Below are 24,206 nucleotides of genomic sequence, written 5' to 3' on the forward strand. Positions count from 1 at the left end.
TGAGAGACAGAGTGTGAGAGACTGAGAGTGTGAGAGACAGAGTGTGAGAGACAGAGTGTGAGAGACTGAGAGTGTGAGAGACTGAGAGTGTGAGAGAGTGTGAGAGAGTGTGAGAGACTGAGAGAGACTGAGAGAGACTGAGACTGAGAGAGACTGAGAGAGACTGAGAGAGACTGAGAGAGACTGAGAGTGTGAGAGACTGAGAGTGTGAGAGACTGTGAGAGACTGAGACTGTGAGAGACTGAGACTGTGAGAGACTGAGTGTGAGAGACTGAGAGTGTGAGAGACTGTGAGAGACTGAGACTGTGAGAGACTGAGACTGTGAGAGACTGAGAGTGTGAGAGACTGAGAGTGTGAGAGACTGAGAGTGTGAGAGACTGAGAGTGTGAGAGACTGAGAGTGTGAGAGACTGAGAGTGTGAGAGACTGAGTGTGAGAGACTGAGAGTGTGAGAGACTGAGAGTGTGAGAGACTGAGAGTGTGAGAGACTGAGAGTGTGAGAGACTGAGAGTGTGAGAGACTGAGAGTGTGAGAGACTGAGAGAGACTGAGAGAGACTGTGAGAGAGTGTGAGAGACTGTGAGAGACTGAGAGAGACTGTGAGAGACTGAGAGAGACTGTGAGAGACTGTGAGAGACTGAGAGTGTGAGAGACTGAGAGTGTGAGAGACTGAGAGTGTGAGAGACTGAGAGAGACTGAGAGAGACTGAGAGAGACTGAGAGAGACTGAGAGTGTGAGAGACTGAGAGTGTGAGAGACAGAGTGTGAGAGACTGAGAGTGTGAGAGACTGAGAGTGTGAGAGACTGAGAGTGTGAGAGACTGAGAGTGTGAGAGACTGAGAGTGTGAGAGACTGAGAGTGTGAGAGACTGAGAGTGTGAGAGACTGAGAGTGTGAGAGACTGAGAGTGTGAGAGACTGAGAGTGTGAGAGACAGAGTGTGAGAGACTGAGAGTGTGAGAGACTGAGAGTGTGAGAGACTGAGAGTGTGAGAGACAGAGTGTGAGAGACAGAGTGTGAGAGACAGAGTGTGAGAGACAGAGTGTGAGAGACTGAGAGTGTGAGAGACTGAGAGTGTGAGAGAGTGTGAGAGACTGAGAGAGACTGAGAGAGACTGAGAGAGACTGAGAGAGACTGAGAGTGTGAGAGACTGAGAGTGTGAGAGACAGAGTGTGAGAGACTGAGAGTGTGAGAGACTGAGAGTGTGAGAGACTGAGAGTGTGAGAGACTGAGAGTGTGAGAGACTGAGAGTGTGAGAGAGTGTGAGAGACTGAGAGAGACTGAGAGAGACTGAGAGAGACTGAGACTGAGAGAGACTGAGAGAGACTGAGAGAGACTGAGAGAGACTGAGAGTGTGAGAGACTGAGAGTGTGAGAGACAGAGTGTGAGAGACTGAGAGTGTGAGAGACTGAGAGTGTGAGAGACTGAGAGTGTGAGAGACTGAGAGTGTGAGAGACTGAGAGTGTGAGAGACTGAGAGTGTGAGAGAGTGTGAGAGACTGAGAGAGACTGAGAGAGACTGAGAGAGACTGAGACTGAGAGAGACTGAGAGAGACTGAGAGAGACTGAGAGAGACTGAGAGTGTGAGAGACTGAGAGTGTGAGAGACAGAGTGTGAGAGACTGAGAGTGTGAGAGACAGAGTGTGAGAGACTGAGAGTGTGAGAGACTGAGAGTGTGAGAGACTGAGAGTGTGAGAGACTGAGAGTGTGAGAGACTGAGAGTGTGAGAGACTGAGAGTGTGAGAGACTGAGAGTGTGAGAGACTGAGTGTGAGAGACTGAGTGTGAGAGACTGAGTGTGAGAGACTGAGTGTGAGAGACTGAGAGTGTGAGAGACTGAGAGTGTGAGAGACTGAGAGTGTGAGAGACTGAGAGTGTGAGAGACTGAGAGTGTGAGAGACTGAGAGTGTGAGAGACTGAGAGTGTGAGAGACTGAGAGTGTGAGAGACTGAGTGTGAGAGACTGAGTGTGAGAGACTGAGTGTGAGAGACTGAGTGTGAGAGACTGAGTGTGAGAGACTGAGTGTGAGAGACTGAGTGTGAGAGACTGAGTGTGAGAGACTGAGAGTGTGAGAGACTGTGAGAGACTGAGAGTGTGAGAGACTGAGAGTGTGAGAGACTGAGAGTGTGAGAGACTGAGAGTGTGAGAGACTGAGAGTGTGAGAGACTGAGAGTGTGAGAGACTGAGAGTGTGAGAGACTGAGAGTGTGAGAGACTGAGAGTGTGAGAGACTGAGAGTGTGAGAGACTGAGAGTGTGAGAGACTGAGAGTGACTACTGAGAGTGACTACTGAGAGAGACTACTGAGAGAGACTACTGAGAGAGACTACTGAGAGAGACTACTGAGAGAGACTACTGAGAGAGACTGAGTGAGAGAGAGAGACTACTGAGAGAGACTACTGAGAGAGACTGAGAGAGAGAGAGAGACTACTGAGAGAGACTACTGAGAGAGACTGAGAGAGACTGAGTGAGAGAGAGAGACTACTGAGAGAGACTACTGAGAGAGACTGAGAGAGACTGAGTGAGAGAGAGAGACTACTGAGAGAGACTGAGTGAGAGAGAGAGACTACTGAGAGAGACTGAGTGAGAGAGAGAGACTACTGAGAGAGACTGAGTGAGAGAGAGAGACTACTGAGAGAGACTGAGAGAGAGAGAGAGACTGAGTGAGAGAGAGAGACTACTGAGAGAGACTGAGAGAGAGAGAGAGACTGAGTGAGAGAGAGAGACTACTGAGAGAGACTGAGAGAGACTGAGTGAGAGAGAGAGACTACTGAGAGAGACTGAGAGAGAGACTGAGTGAGAGAGAGAGACTACTGAGAGAGACTGAGAGAGAGACTACTGAGAGAGAGAGACTAAATTTCAGGAAACTAGACATTCGGGAGAGTCCACAGAGGTGTGACTTGTGTGGATTCCCCAAAGTTCTTGAATTTATGTCACACAAACTACAGGAATATGCTGGGATCCACAACATTCCTACCACCCAGTGACTCCTCACCTGTCCTGATAAAAACACTACCCCACTTGAGTGCCTACACCTAGTGCCTGTCAGGAATGGATCACCCCAGGGTCAACAGCTGCCTCACGTAAGGACCAACATTGACCGTTGTGTGATCTATTCCTGTCGCGGGCACCAGGCCTAACCACACAAGTGAGGTATCATATTTATCAGGAGACTTGTGGGAACGCTGGGTGGAAGGAAATTTGTGGCTCCTCTCAGATTCCAGAACTTTCTGTCACAAAATGTGAGGAAAACGTGTTATTTTAGCCACATTTTGAGGTTTGCAAAGGATTCTGGGTAACAGAACCTGGCCAGAGCCCCACAAGTCACCTCATCTTGGATTCCCCTGGGTTTCTAGTTTTCAAAAATGTGCTGGTTTGCTAGGTTTCCCCAGGTGCCGGCTGAGCTAGAGGCCAAAATCCACAGGTAGGCACTGTTTTCTATGAAAAAACGTGATGTGTCCACGTTGTGTTTTGGGGCATTTCCTGTCGCGGGCGCTAGGCCTACCCACACAAGTAAGGTATCATTTTTATCGGGAGACTTGGGGGAACATAGAATAGCAAAACAAGTGTTATTGCCCCTTATCTTTCTCTACATTTTTTCCTTCCAAATATAAGAGAGTGTGTAAAAAAGACGTCTATTTGAGAAATGCCCTACAACTCACATGCTAGTTTGGGCATCTCGGAATTCAGAAATGTGCAAATAACCACTGCTCCTCAAAACCTTATCTTGATCCCATTTTGGAAATGCAAAGGTTTTCTTGATACCTCTTTTTCACTCTTCATATTTCAACAAATGAATTGCTGTATACCCAGTATAGAAGGAAAACCAACTGCAGGGTGCAGCTCATTTATTGGCTCCGGGTACCTAGGGTTCTTGATGAACCTACAAGCCCTTTATATCCCCGCAACCAGAAGAGTCCAGCAGACAAAACAGTATATTGCTTTCAGAAATCTGACATCGCAGGAAAAAGTTAGAGTAAAACATAAAGAAAAATGGCTGTTGTTTTCAGCTCAATTTCAATATTTTTTTATTTCAGCTGTTATTTTCTGTAGGAAAACCTTGTAGGATCTACACAAATGACCCCTTGCTGAATTCAGAATTTTGTCTAGTTTTCAGAAAATGTTTAGCTTTCCGGGATCCAGCATTGGTTTCACACCTATTCCTGTCACTAACTGGAAGGAGGTTGAAAGCACCAAAAATAGTAAAAATGGGGTATGTCCCAGTAAAATGCCAAATTTGTGTTGGAAAATGTGGTTTTCTGATTCAAGTCTGCCCGTTCCTGAAAGGTGGGAAGATAGTGATTTCAGCACCAGAAACCCTTTGTTGATGGCATTTTCAGGGAAAAAACCACAAGCCTTCTTCGGCAGCCCTTTTTTCCCATTTTTTTGGAAAAAACTAAATTTTCACTGTATTTTGGCTATTTTCTTGGTCTCCTCCAGGGGAAACCACAAACTCTGGGTACCATTAGAATCCCTAGGATGTTGGGAAAAAAAGGACGCAAATTTGGCGTGGTTAGCTTATGTGGACAAAAAGTTATGAAGCCCTAAGCGCAAACTACCCCAAATAGCTGCTGGGCCTTTTCCCCGCCCAGTGCTGAGCCCTTTTTTGGCTAAGGGGTTAAGGTGGTTCACACTTCTGTGAATTTAAGGAATTAAAGATTTTTCCAGGGTATCAGCAAGATTGATTGCAGCTGAAGCTTAGAAGGGAGATTATTGCATGCTTTGGCTGCCACCACTCAGAACTCCTAATAGCAGTATTGTTTCTGGAGTTTAAATTTGTTACAACATAGTGTAAAGCTCAGTGTACAATGGTTAGCGCTTTTTAATGAGACCCAAAGTGTTAGCCAGCGCAGAGTTTGTAGAGTAGGACTGATGTGGTCTTTGTTTGAGAGTCCTGAAATTAGTCAGGCAGTCTGTATCTGTGCTAGTTGAGCCTCTTAACAGATTTCTCAGTAATTCCTAAGTAAGCAGAGTTCCTGCAGTCCATTTTAGATTTCACCAAAAACACTACTTACTGGTACATGGTGTTCTGTATCAACAAAAATAAGTATTTTCAGGATATTAATTTGATTTAAGGGAGGGTTGGACACTTTAGGTACCTGCATTAAAGTGATAAGTTGGCATCAAATATCCCGGTCAGTGATTTTAACAGAGAATGGTATGTATTTGATAGTGCTGGCTCTGTCTGATATAATTCTAATCAAGAAGAACAACTCATTTGGTATTCTCAGGCAAGGGCAGGCCATTATTTTCTAATTAATTGCTTCCCTAAATCCTAGCCTGGCCTGCCTGAGGGTCACAGTTTGACTTTCATCTTGTGATTTCTTTTTTAATTAGTACAAAATAAAATATCCACTATCTGTATGGCAGTTTTAAGTATTGAGTTTTTTTTTTATATCTTGACGAAAGGTGTGTGTATAGACAGTCTTTGGAAGGCTGGCTGGGGATGGAAGGGAATGGAAGTGAAGTGCAAGGTGTGCAAGTAAAGATGAGGGAGAAAGTAGTATCGAAGCAAATAGGTGTATGGTTTAAAATTAATATGTAGAAACAAGTTACAGCTTATCTGGTAGAGGAATAAGAGTAAACAGGAGAATGTGACGGGGGATAATGAAGTGAGCGGATCTGGACACAAAGCTGAGCATTGGAGGATGTGGGGACACAAGGTGACAAATAGAAACTAAAGTGGATAGAGAATAGAATGAAAGTAATTATGGGAGGAGCTGGAATAACAGGACTTGAAGGTAAGGGTATGGAGCAGGAGGATAGAACTTTTGGGAGAAATGCAAGTAATTACATTATTTTTTTTCTGTGGCTTTGCTGTTGGAGACCTACTGACTTTGCAAATGCTTGTGCCAATCATGTTCAGCATGTGCAAAAAAAAAATATATTGATAAATTAGCCATCACACTTTAGCTTCCCCGAGTCACCACATGTGGTGGGCTTTTTAATTATTTTTTTTATTTTACTGTTTCACAATGGCAGATGGCCATCTTTGAGCGCTTTCTATTATTTTGTTTCTCTTTTTAAATGACAGGAGCAGCCATGCATCAAATTGCTTCTGCCAAGCCCTCAAAAAAAAAAAAAAGGAGTGAAACTAGTAGCACCTATGTAACGAGAGAGTTAATGGTGAAGAAAGAGGTTATGGCCTTTGAGGACAGGGAACCACAGAGGAGGTAGGCGACGGGTGTATAAAAAAATAAAATTATAAAAAGGACAGTGGGGTGGGGGAGGGGTGGTGGTTGCTGAAGGCAAAGCAACAGAGAAGGGGCTGGATGGGATTGAGGAAGTATCGCATAAGAGAATTTACTTGGAGAGCTGTAGATAAAACAGAAGTTCCCTGAAGTAATGAAATTATGTATTTCAACAAATCAGTAAAGAGTCAGTGCTCCAGGAGAGTGACAAACGTAAGAAACAGGAAAGGCATTGAATGAAAAGCATGCAAATGAGACTGACAAGAAAGCCAACCAGTGGTAAGAGGGGGTGTAAGAGGGACCTGTTGTGCAAGGCTTTGTACATGTGAGTGAGGAGCTTGAAGAATATGCTTTTGTGGACGGGAAGCTAGCCAGGCTCTTTGAGTGATTATGACCTAGAGCATTGCCATAATCCAGTTTGCTAGTGATAGGGGCCTTGGTGATAGGTTTGTTTGTGTTCATTTGGAGCCATTTGAAGAATTATTATTATTATTTTTTTGATGATCTTCAGTGTGTAGAAACAGTAGAACGGCGACTGTTGCCTGGTTGGTCATAAAGAATTTAGTGTCTAACACCATGCCCGGCCAATCAAATTAAAGATCTGGGCTTTGAGGTAGTCAGCGGTCTGCTGACCACCAGGTAGGGTTCCATAGAGAGCACAGGGAGGTGTTCTTGACGAAGAGAACTACTTCTGTTTTGTCTGTGTTGCATGTCATACATTTTGTCTTCGTCTAGTTGGCGACCTCAGGCATGCAGGAAGTGAAGTTGGTCCTCCTGTTGGATGTTTTGTTGGAAGAGAAAGGATGAGCTGGGTGTAGTCAGTCAAAAGATGTTGATTCCATGGGAATACGTGATGATGATTGGTGCCAGCGAGGCATTGGAACAATGTTAAGCTGAAATATGATCAGTGAGGTATTCCTCGGATGAGGTTGGAGGCAGCTGAAGTGTGGAGAGCCAGACTGACAAACTGGGTGTCCTGTGAGAAAGCAACTCATTCTGAGGAAAGAACAGGACCTTGTATGCTGGCCTTGTGAAGGTGTATAATGAGGATGGGGTGGGAGACTGTGTTGAAGGTGGGTGATAGGTGCAGCAGAATGAGAGTAACTCTTCTTTTCATGATCAGTCGGATGTCGTCTGTGGCAGTAATGAGGGTGGTCTTAGTACTGTTGTTGGGCCTGAATCCGGATTGGGTGGAGTCGAGAAAGAGATCGTTAAGATGGTCAGCCAGTCATTTGTTGACTGCTTTCTCCAGGACTTTGGCATCAAAAAGCAGCAGGAAGATCAGTCCGAGGTTAGCGTGTGTTTTTGGGTCTGCTGACTTTCTTTGAAGGGGGAGTATTGTGGTGTTTCCAAGCATCTGGGAAAGTGGCTGTGCTAATGGAGTTGTTAAGTATCCGGTCGGGGTGTGTAGATGGAGGTCCAATCCTTTTGGTGAAGATGAAGTGTGGGCAGGGACCCAACTGAGCTCCTGAACGGATGGATCACATGGTTGCTGCATTTTCCGGTGTGATAATGATGGGTCACGAGGTCGTGGTGAGGTGGAGGTTCATCTGCTTGGATAGGAGCAATGCAGTGTTGGATAGGTCCAGCTGGGAAACTGCTGAAATCAGTTGATGGTTTTGGGGCAGGCATTGGGTGCGGTGAAGTTGTTTAGAATGGTGAAAAATTCAGTGCTAATCGCTTAGTGTATTTGATTTGATGATGATACAACTTGAGGGCTGATTTGTAGATATTTTGTTTTCATTGTAGGTTTATCTCCCTCTCAGATGCTTGTAGTCGCGTTTGAGTCTGTTCTTCTATGTACCAAACCCCCTCTCCTGTTATGTTTGCAAAGACAAGGGACTGTAACAAATGGCCTTTAAACTCCACCCTGGGCGACACCCTCAATCCAATTTTGGCAACTCCATGTGAGACTTTGGTGCACTCTTGGTGCTCAACTCCCCAGCTCCTTCATCTGCCTTGGCGACCTCAACTACCCCTCCCAGCCTCACCCCGACAAACTTCAGGAGGACCTAACCAAACTCAGACTGCCCAATGAGTGAAGGACCCACCACGTTGATGGGTATTTCCTTGATCCCATTGTTACCAACTTAAATGACATCACAGTGGACAAGGCCGCTGCCTTCTCCTAGAGAGGCCACACCATCATTCCCCTTCGATCTGATCATCCCCCACCAGAGTGAAATGGTACCTCCCCAAAGGTGGGAATGGCAACCCATTGAGTGCGAATCAGGCAAATGAATGACAGTAAAGCCAACCAGTTTTAAGCAGTGGGCGGAGTATAAGTGCCTCTGTGTTCTTGGTAAGCCCACAAAATATTTTTTATAATATTCGTTTGTTACATTTCTCTAAAGCCTCGAAATCTACACAAAAAATACCCTTACCTTTACTCAATTTAACCAAGTACCCAAAGCTTGGAAGGAAGAACTAGAAATCCCAATAACAAAAATCCAGAATCATGAGAATTGTCTTTTTTGAAGAGTCTAAAACCTTATGTTCTGGTGGTAATTTTTATAGATAATTTTGTCCACCTTTGGTTCGTCCATTAGAACTTGTTAACTTATTGTCTATGCGTATTATGGACTGGCAGAAATTGCCATAGCATAATGGCATTGGAGGCCGGGAAGTACCTGGAAATCCCAAACAACCTGAATGCGAAATTCAAAACCTATATTGATAATTAGGACTGAGAAACTACCATCACAAATTATAAATTCAGCTATATCTTGATTTGTGATGGTTCTATAGACTTGGCAATATCAGATGTGTGAACTGCCTCTTAGCTATCCCAGGAAGGTAAATTGATCATTCCATGCACTGATTATGTGCACAAAACATTGCAAACTGGTTTATACCTTTGAGGAAATCCTTGAAGTGCTCGGATTTGGAAGAAATCTGATGGTTCTGAGTTATCCTGTTCAAGCTTCTGGCTAAAATAAGACATGACTTCTGCCAGTGCAATGCAACAAGATGGGTGCTTATGCTCCTTGCTTTTTTTTCCAATTGTCAGATAGCCTTTGCAGAAATCATCGGGGACAGCAATATAAGTGATCAAATTCGGAGCAGCCAAACATTATTAACATGTTTGTTTATGCCGTCATTTGAAGTGCCTGTGGAAGTCGAAATCTGAGTTTGGATCCCAAAGGAGGACCCAAAGACTTGCCAACAGTCGTTCTTCTCTCTTTTTTTTTTTTTTTTTTTTAAATATATAATGAATATTTGGAAATGGTCGGGACTAAACGTTATCAATTCATTTGAAGCTATTATACTGGATAATTATCCAAGGCACCTTGTTTTTAATGTATCTGTACCAATTGAAGTTGTTTACTCTTTGCATAGAGTGATGAACAGAGGTGAAAAGTGATATTTAGCACTTTTAGGTACAACCAACTCTGGATCTACAGCCATTTTAAAGAATATCTAAAAAATAGATGATGCCTTCTTGTGGGTGGGTAAACAAGCTGTTGGTCCTAAGGCATCTTACTGCTTTGCAAGGTAGATGTTGGAGTAGCCTATCCCAAGAATATTAAATAATAAAAGTTTACAAAGGGATTTACATTTGAGCATGACTGTTATGGACTGGCTCATCTGCTGTACCACAAGTAACACTGGCCTCATTGAATGAAAGTCCAGTCACAGAAGTGATCTCGAGACTTGGATACATTGTCACAAAAATTACATCTGTGCCCCTGATACAGCCATATATTAGAAAGAGGACAACCAGACACCTTGATACATTTGATTGATTGATTTATACAAACATCTCATTCCTTAAATGACTTTATACACAATAATCTTATGAAAGCGCTAACTGTGCGCAAATGGCCTTGACAGTTAAAATGATTAAAATAATGAGTAATGAAGCTTGGCATCATCGATACATAAATATTCATCGGTTTGTTTGCTGTTGTATTGTTTCACTGGGATTTCAAATTACTTGATTCTATAAAATATCAAGAAGAATGTTCTAGTTAAAATCACTATTACTATGTGTATTTTGTCTGCACTGATCTCGTTTTAGATTTCTGTTTCCTAAGCAAACCATGGTGCCTTACAAGTGTATCCTGTTGCACCAGCTGCCATCCCTCTCTAAAACTGTTATTTGCTCACCCCTGTCTCACCGAACCTACTCCCAAACTTGTGCCATTTGTATTTAGCCACACAACATTGTCATTGCAGCAGACTGAATTTATTTCAGCACCAAAATAATGGCACTTTCATTTTGTTGTTGGACTGCATAGATACATTTGAGTCTCCCGTTAAAATTGTGTCTATTAAATCAAGCAGTGCCCGCCAATAGAGGAGATAGTCTGAGCAAATAGAAGGAATATAGACACAGAACAGTGTGGCATGTATCCCACAGTACTGACTCTGGTACAGACACCTTCTCCAACACCTACACCTGTGCTGAGTTGCCACTATGTGATGCCAGTGCCGACACCACTGGCACCAGAAGACTTGATTCTGGTCCTGAACCGACTTCAGCCCAATCTCAGCTGCTTACTGAAGTACAATAGATTGTCATACAGCCTGATTCGGCACCAGTGCGTCTACTAGGGCTGGTGTTCCCACAGAGGCCCCACTGTCTTGGACCTATTTTGGCTCGGAGGCTAAAAAAGGAACACCACCAGATGGAGATAATGATTGGTTTGAGGTTGGAGATCTTCCTCTTTCATTATAATGATAATTTCTATGCTGACTTCCAAGAGGCTAGTGGGCTTGATACCTCCCACGGCGGTATAGGGTTGGATTTGCCACTTAAGCCACCTATTGGACAGAGTCTGTAATTTGTAGTTGTTTTAAGGACAGCTGATGTCCTGGATTTTTTGTTTCTCTGTCAAGACCATGGCTAATGTTCTCACAGAAATTCTACACCCAGGGCGTGCCAGCATCTTCTCTTTAACAAGCCCTCGTAGATACTTTGATGGCCACTTGGTCCAAGCCTGGTTCCTGTCTGAATGACAGGTGGCCAGGCACCACAGGCCAGGATCTGGTGATCCTGATTTTCTCACTAAGCACCCTACATCAGAGATCTTACAGGTGCAGGCCAAATTCGTTCCCTACAACTCCTTTGGATAGGCAGTTTGGGATTTTTGGGAATGTTGTCTTCAGTAAGCCTAGCTCCGAGATTGGTCAATGTACTACATTAGTAGGCCACTAATCGCATGCCCTTTCGGTGGTAGAAAGCAAGATCTTTTTGGCGATTCCAGAAGACCTTATGGCCTCTCTAACCCAAACAATACATGAAGGAAAAGACTCAGCCGAATACATGATTTGTGTTGGCTTAGTCACCACAGACTGGAGAGGGCACTTGGCACAAGGATTGTGCTACACTGCCAGGTGTTGATGCGTTCTATTGGATTTTCAGGGGGCGGGGGTGCAAGCTTCTCTCATGGATGTGGCCTTTGATGGCTCACTCCTTTTTGGCAATAAAACTGATTCTGGCCTTGAGTGTTTTAAAGACAGCAGAGCTATTTCACACTCCCTGGGACTGTTAACACCTACCAAGCAGTTCACTTGCAGTTTTGAAAAATTTATTGGCTTCTCCAGGGGTTTGATATACAGACTTTGCCTGTGACCCCAGCTCCTACAGCACTGTCCTCAGTACTTTCAGGGCTTTGGACAGTGTCACTACGCAGTCCAGAAAGGGCACGATCACTCCCAGTCCCCTTTACATGCTGCAGTCTCCTCCTAGCCACTTTAGCTTGCCATTAATGGCACATACTCATCCTTTGGGAGGTGGGCAGAATTCAGTTTTCAAGTCCAATAGATGGGCCATACAAAGGGTAGGACGGAACCATACTGTACAGTTTGTATCTGCTCCAACACAACTTCCCACTACATCCAATTAAATTTTAGTGGATTGCCTCTCCATTCTGCTGCAGAAGGTGCTAGTATTGTTGTAAAAGGTTGCCATCAAGAGAGTACCATACTCAGAAAGGGAAAAGGATTGTTAATCTCTTTATTCCCTTGTGCTGAAAAAGGACGGAAGCCACTAGCCTATCTTGTACCTGTGGAAAGATGAATTAAAAATGCTCACTTTGGCCCAGTTTTGGCTGCACTGGACCTAGGAGACTGGATGGTGTCCTTGGACATGAAGGATACATATTTTCCTGTCCTGCAGGCCCACACATGTTGCTGCTCAAATTAGACCAGGAACTTTTTCCAGTTCACAGTGCCTCCCTTTGGCCTCACCAGTGCCCTGCAGGTGTTCATAAAAGTGATGAGCAGCCATTGTGGCACACCTTGGGAGATTGTGGACACTCGTCTTGCCGTGTCTGAGTGGTTGCTGAAGTCTAGCTTGCCGTATTCTTTTGTACACCAACCCCACGTGATGGTGAATTTCTTCGAGTTCACAATTAGTGAGGCATTGGCACCTCACTCTTTCACAGAGGGTGCTATTCATTGGGGGCTATCCTGGGCACAATGCAATTCCAAGCCTTCCTTCTGCTGAATTCTAACTGATTGGTTTCAGAAGGGACAGTCTATGATCAGCAGTGATGCTTGCTTGAGCATAATAGGGCTAGTGGTGTAGGCCCCTCTCCCTTCCCTACTCTAAGTTGAAATTGGTAATAGGTTGCTGACTGCTGGTATGGGGAGTTCAACTGGGGAGGTGGGGATCAACAGTCATGTCTTCAGCAGGAGCCCTGCTCCATTTCAGTTGGTTGGAGCAGCGAACCCTCCATTTGGCATTCCACCCATCAATAGGAGGCTGGTGCAGGCTCAGACAACATCGCCGCCATGTGATAGTCCTAGAAGTAGAAGTAGAAGTAGAAGGAGAGGGAGGATATGTGCTATGTAGCTAGCGGGTGCTTTGTTTTTTTTTCCTGGTCGTGAACCACCTGGTGGGATCCTTGAATGCCACTGAAGATGAGCTCAATCGGCGGGGTCTGGCAAATCACGAGTGGCATCTACATCCTGAGGAGGCACAGGATGTCTTCTGACAGTGGGGAGAACCGAGGCTAGATCTTTTTGCAACCAATGAGAATGCACAGTGTCAAATGTTTTGTGTTAGAGTTTCTGCGTAGAGACTTGCTAGTAGATGCATTCTGGCTGGACTTGAACAAAGGACTCCTGCATTTCCTTCCACCTCTCTCACTCCTTCCCAGAGTTTGAAAAAGATCTGGAATGACTGGGCCCAAGTCATTCTAGAGTCTCGGATTGGGCCAGAAGAGGGGGGTTCCCAGAACTTCTGGGCTTGAGCATCTGCCCTCCGATCAAGCTCCCTCTTCAAGAAGATCCCTGTGCAGCAATAGGGCAGCCTCCTCTCACTTGAACCTGTGCAATTTACACCTCCATGGTTGAAGATTAAGTGGTGGAAATTAACAGTATTTGATCTGCCACCTGGAGTGGTGGATGTCATCTGTGCTGACAGATGTCCTTCCAAGAAAATAAGTAAATTTATGCCAGGCATGGACAAATATGTGGCCCTTTGTGGAGTGCATAAGAGACCCTAAACACGCTAAAGTATTGGATGTGTTTTTCTCCATTTTGCCTTTGGCCAAGGAAGGCCTTGCAGTGGGTACGATCAAAAGTTACTTATCGGCCTTTCTGGACATTTTTTTTAGTTTATCGGACAAACAGGCCTTGTTTAAATAACCTATTTTTATACATCTTATTAAAGATTTGGCACACATTTCCTCCCAAGCAGTTTGTGATTCCAGTGGGATCATGAATTGGTCCAAACTTTCTCATGTGTACACTGTTCGAACTAGCATACAGCTCCTTATTGCTTATTCTGACCTTAAAGACGATCTTCCTGGCCTCTATCCGTCCAGCTCGTCACCAGTGAACTCCAGGCACTTTAAATGTAACCACCCTACACCACCTTTTTTTCTAGACAAACTGGTGCTGAGCATTCGGGTAGCTTTCTTGCCTAAAGTTGACTCCTTTCGACATTGTGCAACCTATCTCTCGGCAAGCATACTTTGCCCTTCTGCACCCCTTGAAAGAGGAGGAGAAGCTACAGTCGGTGAACCCCAAATGTGCTTTAAGCTTTTACTTCGATTGTATCAAGGGTCATTGGGTGGACAATTAGCTTTTGTGGAGTTATGTGGGGGGGGCAAAGATAGATAAGGCAGATAGATAAGGCTGTGCAGAAGAGGGCTCTTGTCGAGGTGGGTAGTCCTGTGCATATGCCATGCACTGGTCAAATAGCGGTCTCTGGAAGTACTGAGAGCCCATTCACCAGGCCTGAGACTGGCATGTGGAGTGCCTGTCCTTGACATCTGCCAGGCTGTGATGATGGTGTCTGTGAACACGTTCACAAAGCACTACTTCCCGGACAGCTAGGTCTGGTGCGAAGGACATTTTGTATGTTTGGTCCTTCAAGACTTTTTGATCTAAGTCCACTCCACAGACACTCTACCTTGTTTTTTTTTTTTTTACTGCTTTGGTAAGTAGTCTAAATAGATGAGGAATCTGCAGCTAGAAGTATCTATTAGAAGAGCAAATTACTTACCTTCAGTAATGTGCGTTCTGGTGGGCAATCTATCCAACTGCAGATTCCTCACTACCTTCTCACTTCCGCTGCTCTCTGGAGTGGTCTGTTTTTAACATTAAAAATGATCCTAAGTTAGGAATCTGCAAAGTGATACTGGCAATTCTTTCACATTCTACATCTGAGGGTGTCGAAAGAGGCTAGCAAGAAAACTACATCCACGTGCAGAAGTGACACTAATATGCAACTCTGCTCTAACATTTTACATTACAGCATGGAGCCTGTGATTACCCACAGGGCGCCACCTACTGGAATGCAGAACCGTTGCTTAAAAAAAAAAAAAAAAAGCTCTCTATCCAGTCTGACCTCTGGGGAATAGTCTAATGGCAAGAAATCTGCGGTTAGAGTATTCGTCAGAAAGAGTGTTTCCAAAGGTAAGTAACTTGTCTTTTGTGGCATTGACATTCCTTTTGCATCAGTGTACATAGATTATAAAATGCATACTAAAAATATTCAATAGTACCACAGCAGAATGTGCTGCATAATTGGCCTTTCCTTTCCACATAAGGTGCCTTTCTTTGTCTCATTTTGTCATGCCTACTGCAGATTTTTTTTGCTGTTGCATAATTACAGTGCACACTTGTAAAGAAGAAGCTGATCATTTCAACAGCATATAAGTGGCACATTCCTTAAATTTGTTATTCCCATACAATACGATTTTTACACTATAATGCTAATAAAAATGTACAGTTAATCACCAGCACCAAGTTGGTTGTTGGTAACTTAACTGGCTGCACAGTTTAATTGGCAACAACCAAGCAGTTTAGTTGTCCTCAAATACGGGGCATAATACAAAATGCTTGGCTTGCTTTTCAACACCATTCACCAAACTGCTTCTACTCATCCACACCCCGCTGGTTACTTGGCATGCCCCATCTCGGACATTATTGCATGCATATTTTTGTTTCCTTGTGGTTCCCCGATCCCCTGGCATCGCATCAGATTTTGGTAATTGGAACGAATAATGGGACTCTCTCCCTCACCAACTTTGTGTTATTTTCTCCCTTGTTGAATTGAAAGAAAGAAAGACTAAATCTATGATAACCCAAGTATTCTCCATCAAAGTATGGTGATGTAAATGTGTATGTATCTTTAAGTGGATTCCCTTTAGTTAGTATTTGATTATTTACATTGTGATGCATGCTTCAGAGTCCCAATCACTGGAAAAAAAGCACTCTTTTCTCATATTAAAGGTCCTTTCTATCACAGTTCTTATTGTATACCTTCTAGTACACCTTGTGTATTTCTCTTCTGTGTGAAGGGCTGGCAATCACTTCAGAGTCTGCCGTGAAGTCAGGCAAGCATGGCTGTAAGCATTATATTTACTACTGCAAATTCATTTTGGAATTCTAACGCAGAACCTGCGTGTAAGGGATGCTGCTTTTGGGTTAAGCTCGTTTTGTGAATGAATTAGAGTCTGGGTCATTGCTTTCCTATGACGTCGCAGGTGGCTGGACATTAGGGCGGAGATTCTCAATGTGAAAAGGTTTGTTATAGTTATATTATATACAAGTTTTTCTCTTTCGTTACAGGGCAACCAAGGAATTTGCAAGATCTGTGCCGAATTAAAATTCGTCAGTACATAGGCCTTCAAAGCCTGAAGCTGCTCGATGAACTGCCTATTGCCAAGGTCATCAAAGACTACTTAAAACACAAATTTGATGACATCTGACTGTGCCAGTAAACGTACATTTGGGGACGTGATATGGAGTGGTCGCTCACAGGATCAGTGACCTGCTGCCTTGCACAAAAGTATATCCTATGCAATTTCTGATTTGGATCGAAGTCAGAAGGCAGATATACACATTCTTATTTTCTTGGTTTTGATGCCACTTGCCAAAAGGTCTTAATTTTGGTTTATTGGTCCAAGGTTTCTGATGTCTAAGCTTCCTGGTCCCATTGGTTGGGCTGTAGATACAATTTAAGCTAACCCCTTTAAGCAGCGAAGACAATATAAACCCCAAGCCCATTCGTTTTTGTGCTACATCAAACAAGCTTTGAACTGCAACCTACGTATTTTTAATTCTACACCAGAGAGATTTTTTGTATTTATTTCACAGGTAGTAATGTCTACATGAATTGCAGTGGCTATGGTAGGTGGTTTGGGTTTAGCTAGTCACATCCTTTCATGTGAAATGAATGTGTTTGTGAGAATGCGGCAAATATTTGGGAGGTGCACGTTTCTTGTGATGATCATTTTGTGTTGAACAATCATGATATGTTTTTTATAAATGTGTTACCATCTTTAAGTTTGAGCACAATAGATTGTGTTATGCGGATGTTCATTTCTGTTCGATGTGAAGCAGGAAATCCAAGATGCAGGCTTTAATCAGGAACTCACTCCTATCGACCAAGAGCAGATGCTATTTTGTTCCTTTTATCTATCTCAGGTTAATCTGTGAGGGAAAGCTTTGCTGGACAACCCAGGTGTGGCATTTCCAGAACAAAGAGGCACTTCTAAATCATGTTTGACGGCAGGTGCCATGCCAGCTGGAAGCAGGTGACTTTACATTGAGGTCCGATGCCCAGTCGGTTTTACACGGATTTGTAAATCAGTGGATTTAGGTGGCAACTCCCGCAGTCGACCTCACTTCTTATTCACAAGAGATGCTCATGTGCTGCTTTTTGTTGCAGCATGAGCCGCCACTGTTCATATTTGCACATGTATATATTTGATATTTATATCATATATACTTATTTATGGAATAAACCTCTTTGGAGATAATTGTTCAGTGAGGCACTATCTAGCTTATGTCCTTATTCATAATGGTTACAATTAAAATGTATATAACATTTCAAGGTGCTTTATTCCATTAATGTGGTGTGGACTGTGGAGGCTAATGTCAGGATGACAGACTGCTCGTACCTCAGATATGTCTATGTATTCAATATCTTAAGGTCTCCCGAGGTAGTAAACCCTAGGAAGAATACCTTACTTTGCTATCTAAGCCATCCTTCATAGCAGGAGGGAAGCGTGTGGTTTTTTTTGTTGGTTTTCTTTTGTGTTTTTTTTTTTTTGGGGGGTTTTGGGGGGAGCAGTGATGATCGCAATCAACAGCAATAAGTCAACCCGTTTGCAATTTAACTCGAAAGGCATTTCCCCTAAATATGTTGCCCTGCACATAGCATTTCTGCTCCTTTTCTGTGCATTACACATGACCAACTCGTATCTTGTAGATATTTTATTGCCCAGCCTTTAACTTTCATAGCTAAGACAATGTATTATACTGACCTGAAGTCTGATTTTTAACGTCGTAATATATGGTTGCTTTAAGCAGTTGACCTTGTTATGCCCTTTTGAGCCTTCCCACTCCTGCATTACAGTGTTCTTCAACAAACATTTTGTTAGCGCCTCTACATTCCTTTATTTAGCAAGCAGTACTTGTGAGTGTTGGTCCTTATGCTGGTTTATGAACCTCTTCTAATATTTTTGTGCATTATAAGGATCTACACCATCCTCTCTGTGTACTTTCACTGTCCCTATGGATTGCTTCTTGTTTTACACAGAAGCCTAATTGTTTGAAGTTTTTGAAACTTGTCTTGGGCATCACAGAATGTGCCTGCTTTGAGTCTCACTGAATAGTGTTCCTGCCCCAGATGTGCAGATGATCGAGTTCTCCCTCCTCTACCACGTATCTACTAGCTTTCTTACGTATATTGAGCACGAAAAACAGCAGATCAGAGCATGGCTCAAATCATGCGACCCCGGTGCCGCTGTAGCAGCTTTCCGAGTTGAAGTATGGCATTTAACTTATTACATTCTTGCTTCATAAAGTGTAATTTTATTATTTTTTTCCACTAGGGAACCATCTCTTTTCCATTTTTTGCTTCGTTTTTTGATTTGGATGCTTATGCTTGGCATTCATAGCAGTAAAGTTGTTGCACAAGTACACAAGAGCTGCAACACTTTGATTCATCAGTGTTACAACACTCTGCTGCAGCTTGTGCTAATTTATTCACTTCTTGTATTTGCGTAGAAGAAAGCACATTGCCAATTACATAGCGCAACATTCACATAAATGTGTACAACTTCATTTCACAATACCATAATAATTGAAATTCCCTTCTTATTAAGTGGGGAAGGGTCTTGACTGCACCCTGTCTTGCTGCACGAAGTGCCACATGGCAGCACGATATGCCACATCACAGGATGTTGAAGGTGGAAAGTAGTGCCCACGTGGAGCGCATCTGGGTAAATTTGTGCCCTTTCCTAATCCTCTCTCAATGAAGGTTGGTTAATGCATTGGCGAGGCACCCTGCACCACCCATCTGAATCTGGATGAGGCAATGGCAGCACACAGTACCTGTAAGTGATTGTTTTCGAGGCATTGGCAGCTTCCTGTTTAACACAGGTTATGCAAGGCATTGAAGAGAACACAAGGGCAGATGCTCGCAAGCTGGATAAGATCCTGGCTCACATCCCACAAGGTCTTTCATTTCCACAAGGAGATACAATACATAAACCATATTTGAAGATAAGATGTTTGCCTTCTACAAAGATGAGGAATTATGGGCGGATATGCTGCCATTGCCAGTCACAGATCACTAAAGATTGTGTAAGCAAGGGGCACATGTAACTCGTACCTATATCTGGAAATCAGAAAGTTTTGTAATTCACTCATTTCTTTTTGGTTAGTAGCGTTTCTATTTGGTTGGATTTCTTGCACCTGGTCTCCCCTCTTGTATTGTACATTCTGATTGGGCAGAAACTTTCCCCACTTTCCGTGATGACCAAATGTGATATAATAGTTTGTTGTTACTTTTGTTAAGTAAAACAAATTAAGATAAATTTATTTAGAATTTGAGCGAAAAACAAGGATTTAGTGTAGCAGAATAAATAGATTCTAAAACTGTTCTACATTATCCTCTCACCAAATACATAATTCACCAGTCACTCTCCACCCACCCTGTTTTCTCTCAAAATACAATATTTACCACACCCAGTTCTTCATGTTTCATAAGAATTGGGGAGAAATCATGATGATTGTCGCTAAACGTGGCATTGTGTGCAAACCAGTGATAACAGAGATCATTGACTGCGTGATCTGCCAAATCTATTCTTCTCGTAGAATATTTTTATTACATAGCAACAGCTGTAGATCCTCCATTGTTTCAAACCTAGTTCATTGTTTTCTTCCACTGCCACCATTGCTATGTCTCCTGGATAGTTGCAGTTGAAAAAGCTATAAATATAGCTTTCTTTTATAAACCATGAATGGTCCATAGACTTGCACCCCTTTTTCATGAATGTCACAGAGACCCTGTTTCCTTAGTTTTAGTTGCAGAACTGCAACTGTAATGTTCCTTTAACCCATAAGTGTTTGCTCTTTGTTTAGCATGGATTAGTAATAGTAAGTTTGCTCTACTACTTCTCTGACAGTAAAATCTTGTAGTTAAACACACAGCATTTACCTGTGTTTAGCACTGGATTCTGTGTTTCTTCTCAAACCTTTGTGTTTAGTTTGTAGCATTTTTGTAGCACTCAGCTGAGATGTTACAGTGGATCTAGGTCCTGGCCCGCTAATGCTGGATGAAAATTCTCAGCTAGGTCTTCTGCTTATCTCTCCTGCCCCTTACCCAGCAGCACTTGGGGCCAGAGTAGGAAATGTCATCTGTCTGTAAATATGATCCCACATCAGTGCATATGGGAGCAGGGGTTCGTGCTATTTCAGAATATTCATTATGCTGTCAACCCATCACCAGGGAACGCCTGTCTGGGAGTCACTGCAGAACACCTTGTTCTCAAGTTGTTCAACAAACCAATAATACCTCGCCTGAGGGAACCATTGATGTAACATTAACTGGACAAAGACAATACTTGATCTTTTGGACTTATAACAGCAGAGCTCATTTCTGTCAACTGCTAACAAGTGGGTATTGGAGGGCTTAATTAGTAACATAAAGGTGTAGAAAGAAACCTGCCAATTACAAGATTAACAATGGAATTGAAATGTGAATATATTTGTCAACAATCCAGCTGCCATATTAAGCCGGAGAAGACTTCATTCTGTTGTTGATTTTTTTATTTAGACAGGGTACATTGAGTTTTGTGTAATCCTTGCTTGTGGTGTAATGTAATGTGCACTGCTTCCTTCAGTATGATTTCTGCTTACCTCAGAACAGGCATCTGGCTTCTTCTTTCAAAGACTAATACAATTCTGGTGCTACTGCTAGGAAAAACGGGTGTCACTTTTTTGCCAACTAGTACGTAAGGAGGTGTTGGTTCCTAATTGTTTGGCATATAGCTTCATTACTCCTCCATAGGTCTTTTAGTAGAAATCAAGTTGTTGTATAAGCCATGGCATTATTCCGTTATTGTAAATTTGGAAATTCCTTCTTCACCAGGAACCAGTGAAACAGACGTTTATAATTAATACTTTTACATACGTTTTACCTTTTTCCCCAACAATGATGTAGAGTTATATTTGTCCATGTTTGCTGCATACAGAACATGCAGCAAAGCAATGTGATATTTGTGCCATTTTATGCATACAGGAGGGACTACAACAATTGCTAAATCTGCATACCGCGTTTCTTGCATACAAGCAAAAGTTGTGCAAGAAGTAAAGTGTGTGTGTGTGTGTGTGTGTGTGTGTGTGGGCAGTTTTGCTTAATGGAAGGGAAACCAATTCAAACTATATAGATTTGCCACAGTTTTTTATGTAGTAAATAAAAATCTCTCTGGTTGGAGACTAGAATTGCAGTTATGTTATTCCATTATTTATTACAGTTTAAGATTTGATCATCTGACCTTTACAACTAAACACTTTGTGCTACTCCTTCGCCATGCCATTCTTTTGTCAAAATCATATGTTGTCAATTGGAAAAAAAGATGCTCTTATGTTCTTTTGATATAGCTTAACAATCAACTTGGATTTAAGTGATTTGCAAGGTGATCACCGATAGTTTCAACAGTTAACCTCGTTTATTTATTCATTCCTAGATATTTGGTCTGGGGCATGTAAGTATAAGTAAACAATTAAAAAAGGCTAAAGAATAAACTAGCAGTTGGCTAAATACTAGTTTTTCTTTTGTATCTGAAGAAGGTAGTGCTATTTTCTGTTGGGGGTGAGAATTCTTGGATTTGTTCAGCTATCCAATGGAACAGCCTTTTTCATCTGTAGGCTGTAGCTGTGTCTAGAATGAAAAAAACTGAGGGGTTGGTTAGTGAAACAAGGCATTGTAGCGATGGCTGCAGGTAATCTCTGCATTGGATTCGACCTCCCTTACCTCAGTCGTACACCCGGACAACTGATTTCTGCAAAGTCCTTTCCAGGCACGAGGTCTTTCTGCCAGAGATTTCAAGGTGACTCGTGCCACATGCGAATTCTCATCCAGTTCTAAATAACGTGTTTTTTTTTTTTTATTTTTTTTTTTTTTTATTGCATCCTGGTAATTATCGTTTGGAACTGTAAATAGCAAAAGCAGACCTACGGTTATCGGGAACACAAAGTGCTAGGAATGAATAATCTGTCCACGCCCATCATGGACCAATAGCAGAAGCCTCTATGGTGCTCTTAATTCCAATCATGTCTGCTAGCAGTTGGCACACATGCATTGTTCTCACTTCTACTTCGAGGGCTAAAAGGCTGGTACTGTAACTGCTAGTTTCAGCAGACTTCAGGATAAATATCAACCCACCAATGAAGAGCATGCAGCACCAGACATCCCTTGGCTAAATCTCTCTCTTTACTTTATTTAAATATCTAAAAAAACAGCTATTGAACCTTTGAACTGACCAGGGCAGAGTTGAGCCAAAGCCAGGTAAAACATCCTGGCTATAAAACAAACTACAGACTTCTGACCTTTAAGAAGACATGTAGAATTTTGTAAATATTTGTTTATACATGTACAGCAGAGTAAAAGAGGAATTTTAGATTATTTGTATTTAAATGCCATTGTTTTAACCTATCCATACAATATGAACCCAACTTTTTAGTTTAAAAGGATGTGGTTGCTTCATTGTTTTCATTTTTCTTAGCCTTCACAATTCATGTATGGAAATGTTTTGGTGTCTGCAAAGTGGTCTAGAGTTGGCATTCCAAAAGTTGCTAATGGGCAGGATTTATTATGTAAATGTAGTTCCAATGGCCATCACAAGTCGCACTACTTTTTTTTTGTTTTGTTTTTTGGTACCAGTGAGACGATGCAAGTTTTAGGAATTTCTTTGTATTGAGCCGGGAGCTTCTGTTTTGATTACAGCTGAAGCTTGTATTATGAAACCAGGAATTCTCTTTTGCTGAAGTACATGCCTACCTTCCATATTGCAAAGTGTGGGAAGATAGTTGATACTGTTCAGCAGTCACATTTGCATCTTTATTCCAGCTACCGAAGCTCACCAACAATGCCTCCTGTTAATTAACATGTCACCTTCCGACTTTTCCTTCTCAGCTCGTAGGGTCTCAAACAGTGTCACTCAAAGAATGCAAGAAGATCTAGATCCAGCCGGTAAAAATGTTTGAAAAAGGCATGACCTCTTGTTGGAAGATTAAAACTGTTAGCTGTAATGCAATCTCCTGTACAAGTATGCTTCGATCTAATCGTGCCATATGAGGTTGTCTGCCTGCATGTGTACTTCTTTGCCAGAATATTTGTTTCTTATACATGCAGGGCAACCGTGGCACAGATGTTGAAGGCACCAAGTCTAAAATACAGTTTTTATGAGTGCGCAAGTCAAAATGTTTGCAGCTAAACCATAATGTGAATTTTGGCATAACAGTTATACACTCACCCCACGCAAAGTTTCAACTTCGTTTTTCACAACCTGCTACAAAGAGCTAGTCTAGTGCTCAGGTTGAGTTCTAAAACTTCCTCTCTGTCATGTGGTGTTCCTAATCGTTTCTGATTGGCAAGGCTTGATTAGGCAATTGCCATTCTAGTCATGGTTGCTATTAACAAATCACACCTTGAACAGATATTATTCTGCGTTTGTGATCTGTAAAATGTAAACAGAATTAAGCAAACTTAGACATACATTCCTTACCTTTGCAATATGTGGGTAACAGCCCTTTCCATGTGTCTAAGTTTTTTGTTCTTCAATTCCATTTTTCTTTTGTTTCTGTAATGCAATGTTCATCTTTTGTATTGTACATTTGCTTTGACCCAGTTTTTCAATTTTTACAACAAAAAAAACATGGCAAACAATGCAGACTCTGTCGTTTATTTGTCTTGTTCTTTGTCAGTTTAATTTCACATGCTTCATTGGTTAGTTGATGTAGATCATATAAGCATTTAATATTCGCTGCAGATGATGTTTGGGACCTCCATCAAAGCACCACCTTAAATAAAAATATATAAATTGTTGTGAGGTGGCTAGTACCTGGAATGCCATTATAAAAGCACGTGAATATGATTCATGTTAAAAACCACTGTGGAAAGTCTCTTAAATTAGAAATGAATGAAAATTCAAATTTTTTCCTCACTGCCGAAAAAATTGGGTACAATTATGGGAAATTGTGGGGTTGATTTAAGTGCTATAAAAATTACTGTAGGAAAACTGAGTGAAGTGGGGAGACAGGCGGTGA

The 24,206-nt window shown here is 42.3% G+C and overlaps 1 protein-coding gene across 9 annotated transcripts in view; it reads left to right on the plus strand.

Moving 5' to 3' along the window:
- Nucleotides 1-23,826, plus strand: part of ASB7 (ankyrin repeat and SOCS box containing 7) — a 190,343-nt gene extending 166,517 nt beyond the window's left edge. For all 9 annotated transcript variants that reach the window (XM_069222794.1, XM_069222797.1, XM_069222791.1 and 6 more), the window contains one exon: nucleotides 16,215-23,826. In XM_069222794.1, the coding sequence (XP_069078895.1) occupies nucleotides 16,215-16,354 (140 nt within the window). In that variant the 3' untranslated portion in view covers nucleotides 16,355-23,826. The remainder of the gene's footprint in view (nucleotides 1-16,214) is intronic.
- Nucleotides 23,827-24,206: the final 380 nt, after the last annotated feature.

Source organism: Pleurodeles waltl, chromosome 3_1 (genome assembly GCF_031143425.1).
Source record: "Pleurodeles waltl isolate 20211129_DDA chromosome 3_1, aPleWal1.hap1.20221129, whole genome shotgun sequence".
Classification (NCBI taxonomy): Eukaryota; Metazoa; Chordata; class Amphibia; order Caudata; family Salamandridae; genus Pleurodeles; species Pleurodeles waltl.